The sequence below is a fragment of the Maniola jurtina genome, chromosome 6, assembly GCF_905333055.1.
Source record: "Maniola jurtina chromosome 6, ilManJurt1.1, whole genome shotgun sequence".
Lineage (NCBI taxonomy): Eukaryota > Metazoa > Arthropoda > Insecta > Lepidoptera > Nymphalidae > Maniola > Maniola jurtina.
Window position 1 is genome coordinate 4,779,935 of NC_060034.1, and position 11,364 is coordinate 4,791,298.

An 11,364-nucleotide genomic window follows, 5' to 3' on the forward strand; every position below is an offset into this window, starting at 1 on the left:
GTGCCTACCCTAACAAGTAGGTGAATCTGTATAGGTAAGCAAATGGGCTGGTACCTATGTCAGATAGGTAGGTAATGAAACAAAAAAAACATAACTGTCTGCAACATTTATGCGAGGTTGAAGTAAAACTTTTTTGCGGTTGCAAAAGTGAGGTACATATTACGATTAAATTAAAAAAAAAGCTGAATACCTACCTAATTTATGTTAGAATTTAATAGTTTCGAAAATGAGAAGTAGCTAAAAGCTGTATTTTGTACCTACATGTAAATATGGCACGTACTTGGTAGATATGTATTGTAGTTCTGTTTATTGTACTGAATCAATGAATTCTTGATACATTTATGCAGATACCTCGATAAAGATGGCGGCCTCTAAATTCAAAGCAGCTGTTCTATTTAGCGGCCATTTTAAATACAAGTTAAGTTTGCATTGCTTACGTCCGAACTCCGAAACAGAATTCGCACCTAAAGATTTTTTACTTAAAAAAATTACCATAAAAGTAAGTTATGCCACCGCAAAATAAATATTGTCAGTGAGTGGGTAAGTACCTAAAACGGAAAAATTATACAGTCCTTTTCATCATATCAGTTAAGTATAATTAAGTAATTTTATTGTTTTACCAACAACCACCTGTCAACAAGCAGCGATTACTTAATTCCCATCAATGATGATTACATTACCTACTTACTACTTAGGTATATATCGCAACTATGATTAGCCTACCTCCACACTAGGCGCAAGCTCGTGGGGTGGGCGATAGGGAGTTGAATGTTGATGACGACATTTCGCTCGGGTTAGGGAGCTTAGATATGAGCCAAGACTCAAAAGTCGAATGGAGATCGAGTTTATCGTATTCTGTCATATTTTTGTACCTACCTAGTTCGGAAACTTTTTCAATTTCGAATTTGGAACGCGTCTTGAGCAATCTTTTGAGTTTATACCTAGTAGGTACCTACTACGGCTTAGGTTATTCGGATTCAGTTTGAGGCGAATGGTGGTAAAAGCTTTTCGATGTAACGTCTTGCTTTTTAGACGCAAAGTTATAAGTGATCTGCTGTTTCCGTAAGTAGGATAAGTACTTACCAAGTACCTACTTATCTAACAAATTTTAAGTTTTAAATGGGTTTCGTATTTAAAAAGGACTTAGGTTCAGAATTCCGATCATTGAAATAACTCATTTAGAAAAGACCCTCCAAGCGGTTTAGACCGTTAGAGTTTTTGTGCAAGTAGTAGATATAATTATTATAGAAGCTATAATTATATGTACTTATATACATATCTCTGAAATCTAAATCGAAATAATATAATTTACGAAACATTTAAAGTCATCTTGTTACATAGGTGCATATAATAGAATACATACCTAGGAACTGTTTGATCCCGAATAATTTGCATGCTTATTGGCGTAAGTATGTAATATGATTCAAAAATGTTGCAAGAGCAATAATAATTGGCTATCCTAGCTAGTTTTTTAAGTCTGTTTTAGGATAACGTATAATGTCAAAGCCCATAGATAGGTAAATGATAAAGATTTTCTGGATAGCCTATCAGCAATCCAATCACAGACCTGATCAAACAATCTAAGTAGACAGGTATTAATAAAGCTGTAAAAGAAAAGGTTATTTCAAAAACACATACCACTGCTGCTCAATATAATTACTTATTAATAACAGAGTAAAAAAGTCTGCATATTCGGAATCCGGGCAAAAAGTAAGCTAATCCAACTCCCCGATGGCTGTTGATTTGTTCAGTTTTTTGGAATCAGTAAAGGACACGGTATGCCGGGATCCTGAGGGAACGATAGCCCTGAAAAACTGGGTGATTGATGAGGTACCGGGCTTAAGTCGAATAAACATACTCTCACGTTCTATGTAGGAAGGTACTCAGACAGATCCTTAGTATTATAAGGGATGACCCAATAATGGACATCTTAAATTTAGGTACATGCTATGGTAAGAAAATTTTTCTTATCAAGTTATAGTAGCAAATAGGGGGCAATAGGTACTTTAAGAATCGTATTAAAAAGAATGACTTTTTGTCGGATAACCGATAGTTAGACCTGGACCGTAAAATCTCACCTGGAAGATCGCAGTTTAAGTAAAAAAATACTGGAAAAGGATTTTATTAAACTCACTAGCCGATGCCCGCGGCTTCGCCCGCGTGGATTTAGGTTTTTCGAAATCCCGTGGAAACTCTTTGATTTTCCGGGATAAAAGTAGCCTATGTGCTAATCCAGGATATTATCTATTTCCATTCCAAATTTCAGCCAAATCCATCCGGTAGTTTTTGCGTGAAGGAGTAACAAACATATACACACACACACACACACACACACATACAAACTTTCGGCTTTATAATATTAGTGTGATGTGATTATCTAGGTACGCGTACCAAAATGGTAAATCGCTTGGCAAAGGGTAGCTATATTTGTGGGTAACTAGTAGGCCTAGCCACTAGCCGCCACGCACGACCGAAGCCAGATCAGATATTTTCCAAACTGCTCCTCCTGAGAAACGAACCCGGGTCATCCCAATTATAACACAACAGCGAACACTACCCGTTAAAAAAAGTTATCTTTTTTTTATCTTGCTGATAATTGTGGTGCTAATAATTTTGACCCTAAAGCTTTTTCTTGCCATAAAGTCATTTTCCCTAAATGGCTACCTATATCTAAAATATTATTCTAAGGGGGTGCAAAGAGGAGTTCTTGTATGATTCAATTTTATTCTGTACTAGCTTATGCCCGCGACATCGTCCGCATGGACTACACAAATTCCAAACCCCTAGGAGGACCCCCTTAGGAGTTGAATTTTCAAAAATCTTTTCTTAGCAGATGTCTACATCATAATACGAGTAGCTATCTGCATGCCAATTCAGCCCGATCCGTTCAGTACTTTGAGCTGTGCGTTGATAGATCTGTCAATCAGTCGGTCAGCTTTTCCTTTTGTATAATTAGATGATTCGGATTTCAAACATGTTTCCATTGCGCGTTGTTATTGGATATAATAGTATATTGGCCCTTAACTGAGCCAGCGTCATTATAAATCTTTCGTTCTTTTTATTATTGTGAAGTAGCCGGGTCAAAAAGCCACAAAGGGCCAGCTAAACTTGATCTTCCCTATTTCCAGGACATCTTTGATCTCATTAAAGAACAGACGGAATCGAACACAGCTACAAAAATCAATTTATAATGGTTAATAATGATTCAGTGTTGAACTGTGAAAGCAATTTGCTTGTCTGAGACTGTGATAAGTTTCATTAGAGGATATTAGTGCACCTGAAGGTCTTTCATAAATTAATATGTAACCTACCTAGAGATAATATGGAACTAATTCTATGAAATCAACCAAATAATGTCAAATAAAGCCAATCACAATGAATTATCTGGATATAACTACGATGTGTGCTATGAAATCAGTTTCTTAGGCGGCTAATGCTCATCCATATTAATTCTACCCGTAATAAGTACTCACCTATAATTGTGTTTCATATTTATTAAGGTTGGTACACAATATGTGGTTATCACAAACAGCCAACAGCATCCGGTGGATATTCCAATCCAGGATACATAATGAATTATCTGGATATATAACTGGAATAAAATTGAAACGTCCTATCTGGCTAAATGGGAGTCGATCAATCTTGTTTGTTTAATGTTTGTAATGTAATATCGAACCGATTTATTCGGAACAGACTATCAATCACGGCAGGCGGCTTGCTGAATGTTGGTGACAGGTCGCGACATGTGACGGCAATCAGCCCTGCCATTTTGCATTTCCATTTGATTGCGTTTGCTTTTTTGTGGTTCCAGTAAGCTATATTAGCTCGATGTGTTCGGCGAATTCCACACAGTTATACATACAACGTATACCTGCAATAAAATGTACGTCATGATCGTTAGCTGTGATAGCCTAGTGGTTAGAACGTCCGCCTCCTAATCGGAGGTCGGGGGTTCGATCCCGGGCACGCACCATTAACTTTTCAGTTATGTGCGTTATGGTTTTAAGCAATTAAATATCACTTGCTTTAACGGTGAAGGAAAACATTTTGAGGAAACCTGCATGCCTGTGAGTCCTCCATGTTCTCAAGGTGTGTGAAGTCTGCCAATCCGCATTGGGCCAGCTTGGCAGACTATGGCCTAAACCCTTCTCATTCTGAGAGGAGATCCGTACTCAGTAGTGGGGCAAAAATGGGTTGATCATGTATACCTGCAATAAAATGTATGTACAATGTACATTGCTTTAATTTTGTCAGATTTTAACAGATTCTTGTTTGAAATAGATTTGAGATTAAGTACTTGCCTATTAATTTCTTTGCCTCATTCGATGTATATTTTACTGTAGAACCCCAAATTAGGGTTAATTATAGGAATTTGTAGTAAATCCTATTATTACAAATAGGTTTAGATTGTTATACCTCAGAGACTTGCAAAATTCTCAAGCAGACCGTATGGGTACCTACAAAACTAACGCACCAAATGGGATCCTTCTCCTTTCTTGAAAGTCGGTTAAAAAGTTTGAATCCGGCGTTTAGCTGGAATTTACTATATTTGGAGCTTTTACAGTAACAAATTAATATGTAAATCATAATATTAGTGATTTATTGGCATTAAATTAGCAGATACCTAACTAATACAGGTACAATAATTATTTTCAATTAAATGTTTCCATTATTGAATCAATAGATACTTGTTAACATGAGACACCTATAGAATTATGTCGATTTGACATGACATTCAATCCCCAAGAGATACCTAATAATTACTGTACTGACCACTCAAATGTAAAATTAAATCACTCTGAAGTTGATTTGATTTCATAACACATAACTAATTTTGATCAAATAAGTAATTAGATTAGTATTTATTAATTTGTAGGGTTCCGTACCTCAAAAGGAAAAACGGAACCCCCTATAGGATCACTTTGTTGTCTGTCTGTCTGTCCGTCCGACCGTCGGTCCGTCCGTCCGTCGTGTCTGTCAAGTAACCTATAGGGTACTTCCCGTTGACCTAGAATCATGAAATTTGGTAGGTAGGTAGGTCTTATAGCACAAGTAAAGGAATAAATCTGAAAACCGCGAATTTGTGGTTAGATCATTAAAAAAAATGTGTTTCAATTTTTAAAATAGGATAACTATACCTAGTGGGGTATCATATGAAATTGCTTTACCTGTACATCCTAAAACAGACTTTTATTTATTTTTATGTATAATAGTTTTTGATTTATCGTGCAAAATGTTGGAAAAAATACCCGAGTATGGAACCCTCAGTGTGCGTTTTAAGAATTTAAATATCATTTGCTTTGATGGTGAAGGAAAACATCGTGAGGAAACCTGCCTGAGAGTGCTCCATAAGGCCCTCAAAGGCATGTGAAGTCTGTCAATCAGCACTTTTTACATTTTATACCTACTAATAATACCTACCTAAATAGTAGGTAACGTCTAACAAAATTAATTGACTTATTTAAGTATTGGTAGGTATATAATCTAAAATTAAAGTGCTAAATGGGCTAACTTGTATCCTGAATTAAAGAAACGTAGGCAGAAGAAGGTATAGAGAGTTCACAGCACTGAAAACGCCAACCAAATTAAAATAGCAGGCCATATATAAAACTTATCAACAATTTTTGATTAGGTACGAGCAGTTCAAATAAAATCACCGACATCGAAGTAGGTATATCATAATGTAGCGTGTTGGGCGCGCGTCGAACGATTTAATAACACCGTAATGGCCGCTGGAGTTGTTCAGGCGTTGTATTTAATTAAGCCCCGGCCCTTTTGTTCTACTCTCGCCAAGTGCCGACCCTGAAGGGTTTTATTATGTGTTATCATTTTAAATTCAAATTAAAAGCGTATGGATTGAATTTATTAAAAGGGTTAATTCATTCACACACAGAAGACCTACCTAAACCTACCTAGACCTACTATCTAAAATATAATAATCATCTTAAACGCTTAGAGCAGAAATATTGGAGGTTAAGAATATCTGTGTTATTCTGTGGGTGTGATTAACACCTACAGAATAACAAAAATAAATAATTAAGTATTTCAAAAAAATTGAAGCCATTCTCTACAATTTATTGTTTACTCTATCAAAATTCAAAACCCTAAGGATCTGTGTAAAAGGTTTGGTTTGATTAGATACGTTTCAAATGAAATCAAGTGTCGAAGTTCATCATATTATTATTGTAGCGTGTTGGGAGCGGTTCGAACGATTTAATAACACCGTAATGGCCGCTGGAGTTGTTCAGGCGTTGTATTTAATTAAGCCCCGGCCCTTTTGTTCAACTCTCGCCAAGACCCTGAAAGATTTTATTATGTGTTATAATTTTAAATTCTAATCAAAAGCGTACTAGACGACCTAATTAAGCTGTTGATGCATGCTTCATTCTTTTCTTTTGACCAACTTTAACAAGGAGGTTATCAATATACCTACATATATCCTACCTATTTATGTCATGACGATGTCTACAGAATTTTTTTGGGTGACCTTTTACTTAGATGTTTATTGGATTAAATAATAATATAATAATAATATAGCCTTTATTTACTGAAACATTTTTGCATCATTACATTTTATGTTAATAAGTACTAAATTTTCCATCTTAAGTATATAAAATGTAGTACATAAACAAGACTTCTCCTATTAATAATACTAATTTACATTTATATTTTTTTTTATACATCACTAGTTTTTTTTTTTTTAATTACTAATTTTCTTATTATATATTTACATTTTTAAATGAGTACACATTATTACTACTTCATATTACTACTTGTTTTCATATTTTATAATAGGTAAGTTTCTTTTTCTCCTTTCACATTTCGTTTCAGTACGCCGTTTATTGGATTACCCTGTTTCAAAGTTTTTTAAAATAATAGGTACCTAAGTAGTAACTAAGTAGTAGTAGTAGTAGTATCTAAAGGTAAAGATCAGCAGCAGATTGTAGTTGGACGGGATTTTAATTCAGTGAATAGTCTATTTTTTGGTGTTTTTTTGTGTCAAATTCTTTAAACAGTGCTGGTCAAGCTAGTGATGACATAGGGCTCCGAGACCGTAGTCGATAACTATGGACTCTTATTTTATTAAAATAAAAAAAACTAAGGCTTCAGCATAGAAATTATGATCACAGTACAGAAAAAAAAGAACCTGTTTCATGACAATCTGAACAGAATAAGGTTAAAAAAAATTGCCGTGTTAAGCTATACAAAGTTTCCGATAACCATGTCGGAGGGTTGGCAGCAAAACATTCATTAAAAAAAAAACTATGGACTCCCTCAGCGGGTGCAGGAGAGGCCTATATCATTACCAGAGTAACCGATGTAGCTCAAAGTGTTAGGTACATAGCAGGGCAAGTAGTTCGAAGAACCGATAGACGTTGAGGTCTTAGGGTGATAGAATGATGACCTTGTACTGGAAAGCGTAGTGCTGACGAGGTGGCCAGACGACATCGAGCAAGTCACAGGGAGCTTCTGGAAATACAAGCGGCGTAAGATCGCGACATGTGAAAGTTCTTACAAGAGATCTATATCCAGAAAGGACGTCAAGGACACACTGAACTTGATCAAAGCCCTTTAGGTCTTCATGTAGTATGTATAGAATAACTACATCCCAAAACTTTTATTGTCAGGTCAGTCCCGACTCCCGTCCCGCATTTATACCTACAGTAATTTGAACAATATAGCTACTGAATGACCAGCGACTGAACAATGCCCACTTCCCGTGCTTACTCTTCCAATTGCTGCCATTTTTCTGTAACAATTCGTTGCGCCTGGCGTTCAGGATCTTTGTGGCAGGATTAAAAGGTTAGTTAAATGCTTTAGCGATCCGAAATAATTGTTTCCCTTTTTACTTTTTTTCATGAAATGAACCTTGTGATATGAGATTTTAGGGAGGTTTAAACAAAAACTCTTTTGAAGAGTTACAATTTTGAACATAGGTAGGTAGTAAGACCAAGATAACCTTAAAAAAATATTTTGTACCTAACACCTGATCAATCACTTACATTTTTATCAACGAAAGGGAGATTGTTTCATTTTTTATCTCCTTGTTATTTTCAAAAAGCTTTCGAAAAAGGGGTATATTTATAGTAAAATGTTGAGAATCTGTTGTTAGAAAGAATTGTTGCTCTGCTGCTCCTATCCAGATACGGGACGCTAATTCGAATCCATCGAAACCTTAATTAAAACTAAGATATGGATTTAACAAATTCAAAAAGTGGATTAACAAACTCCAGAAAAGCCGGCAACCTGTTTTTGGTAGTTCTCACTTCTCAGTGTTAGCAATTGTTCCTGGGCGGCGGTTTTTATGGTGCTCTTGCTCAGTTGTTCATCAAAAGAAAAATATCTCATGTGTGAGTTTGGGAATTATGAGGTTACAGAATCACAGATGTAATTGATGAATATACAAACCCCGCTGGACCGATGACCTGAAGAAGGTGGCGGGGAGCGGGTGGATGAGGAAGGCGGAGGACCGTGTTTGGTGGCGCGCTCTTGGAAAGGCCTATGCAGTGATGCCAACTTAGCAACTTTATAGCTAGATCTAGCTATTATTTGGTGACAGACAGCCACAATTTAATGAAACTTGTAGCTAAACTTTTTAGCTACTTTTTCTAGCAACTTCCACTGCCTCATTCAAATGCAGAGGTAGAGAGGTTATTCTCTGAAATGAATTTAGTGAAAAATAAGCTAAGTTTGTTAACTCTGAACTCATTCCTCCGCAGTAGAGACTTCCTCAGGAAAAGTGGTAAATGTTGCTATAACTGTGTTTTGCCTAAAGATGTTCTGCATAAAATGGGTACTGCGGAAAAATATTCAAAACCATCGCAAGACCCGGAACCCCAGCCATCGAAATCTTCCTATTTAATTAATTAGTTTTTAAATTATTTTTATCTTTTACTTTATTAATTTCTTATTATAAATTCTTTTGAGAATAAATTCTTTAACCACATTTTTTTTATTCAATGATGTACACCGATACTTTAGACATTTTTAACTTTAACAATGTTAGAATTAAGGAAAATAAAAATGATTCTTAGAAATTGTCATTTTATTGTCACTTACCATAATACCTACCAAGTTCGTTAACGTAGTGTTTAAATATTCTTTGCCTAAGTTTTAACATTTAGCACTATCTAGCAACTTTTTGGGGTAAAAAAAACTGGCAATCTAGCAACATTTTGAAAAATATCTAGCAACTGGGAAAGCTAGCAGTTGGCAACAGTGGGCCTATGTCCAGCAGTGGACGCATACAGGCTGATGGATGGATGGAATATACAAGCACCCCCATGTCTATTATGACTTCTTAGCCCATGCCCAACAATCCGGCCCGGCTCCGGTCCGCAGTTGCCAAAAAAAATTAAATAGGGTAAGTACCAGTACCAATTCGCAAAATGTTTCAAAGTCAAAAGTACGCCTGCGTGCTGTTTGATATCGACAGGCGGAGCGGCAACGTCGCGCTCGCCTCGCTGCACGCAAGCGGCCGCGACATGCCAACGACGCGACGCCGACGCGAAGCGGCAGCGTCGCAGAGCTCTAGCGTATGACGAGTGGCACGCACGTGTTTCACTCTTTTTACTATGGAGTCGGTGTTAAACTTCGTCCAGATAATTGAGCAGTATCCTTGCCTTTACAACAACACTTTGCCCGACTATTCAAGGAAGGATATCGTGGACAAGGCATGGAACGAAGTTGCAGAGGCTATGCAGTGGACTGGTAAGTAGGCATTATAATATTACTTAAGTAGGTCATTTATTTGTACTTGGCACTGGCACAGAATATAATAGTAGGTAGGTATGGCACTGGTATATTGTACCTACTTATTTATTTAGATTAAATTCGATACTTAGTTAGGTAATTGCGTTTTATTTTATGTTTCTCTTTAGGTACTTAAGATCCTATTATTCGAAAGAGCGTGACTTTGTACGTTCGACTTTAAAGGACCGGTTTTAGGTTGGATCCACAGAAATAATTATAAAGGTTGGAGCCTTACCGTAGCCATAAGTAGGCCTTTAAAATGCGATAGTTTCATCTCAATCGGCTCAGCCGTTTCTATGTGATACCTACTCGCATAAACGAACTGAAAACTAGGTTTACCAACTAGGTACCTCTAAGTAGAACTGTGTGTGTTTTTGCCTGCGAGTTGGTCCACGTAAAATTCAGGTGATGCGATCCAAGGATCTAAAGAGGAATATTTCAGGCTGTATGTTTTACAAAATAGACCCTTCCTATTTAAGTAAAAGATTTGGTTTAATTGGTCCGATTTTTTCACATTATTATGATGTCACGAACAAACAAAAACAGATAACTCATTATCTAGTTGGTAGAATAATAATACTTAGTTGTACCTATTAAGTAGGTAAGTTATGTAATTGTTGAGATAATGTTCACTTATCATTTAAGTGACTCCACACAAATAGGTAGGTAGACATTTTTTTGAGCTTATATTGATCGATAATAATAATTAAACAATACCAATTCACAAGAAAGTGCTGGTCTATTTAAAATTGATAACATCATCATTTTGTTACAGTTCACTATTGTCAAAGTAAATGGAAAAATATAAGGAACGGATTTGTACGCAGCCTAAAGCTATGCGCAGACGGGTCATCGAAGAAACAAAAGAAACTTTATTACTTGCACAATGAGCTGCAATTCATCCTACCATATATTAAGACAAACATTCACACAGAAGAAGCCGGGAATAGTTCTCCACAAGATGCTTCACGTGAAGAAGCGTATTCTCCATTCGAGGAAGAATCTGTAATAATTCCTGAAGGCGTTTCTTCACCAGCTGCAGTGTTGAATGCATTTAAAAAGGCCAAATATAGAAAAATTGAAACGGAAGTCGATTGGTTGAAAGAGAGGGAATTTAACAAAGACGATACCCGAAAAATGTTTCTATTCAGTTTATTATCAGACGTTGAGACTCTTTCTGATGAGCAAATGCGGGAATTTAGAATTAAAGTGCTACTACTTCTAGAAGAGGTTCGAACGAGCCCGCCGCAGAATAACCTCAGTCAACATCAGCGGCAATATCAACAGTATAGGAATTCTCTACAGTATCCCGTTGAATCCACACTGTCAATGCTAAAAACCGAGATATCAGACGAAACAGACAATACGAATTAGTGCTTAAACTTTTTACCCTTTTTTGTCAGAATAGGTACTTAATACTATAGGTTAATTAGATTTAATAATAACAAAAACCTGAGTTTTTTTTCTCCTACCATGTTGCAGTTTAGTAAAGATGATATAAAACATTCTGAGGGAATAAATATGTCTGAAAATTGTCCTTAATGGTGGACTATATAGCCTACCCATAGACTTATTACAATCGACGAGCCTACCCTTTCTCATACAGAGTCA

The 11,364-nt window shown here is 36.3% G+C and overlaps 1 protein-coding gene across 1 annotated transcript; it reads left to right on the forward strand.

The window, feature by feature from the left end:
- Window positions 1-9,539: 9,539 nt before the first annotated feature.
- On the forward strand, window positions 9,540-11,154 carry LOC123865875. Its single transcript, XM_045907075.1, has 2 exons — window positions 9,540-9,711; window positions 10,529-11,154. Exons 1-2 carry the CDS (start codon window positions 9,576-9,578, stop codon window positions 11,125-11,127), a joined length of 735 nt encoding a protein of 244 aa, XP_045763031.1. The 5' UTR covers window positions 9,540-9,575; the 3' UTR covers window positions 11,128-11,154.
- The last annotated feature ends 210 nt before the right edge of the window (window positions 11,155-11,364 follow it).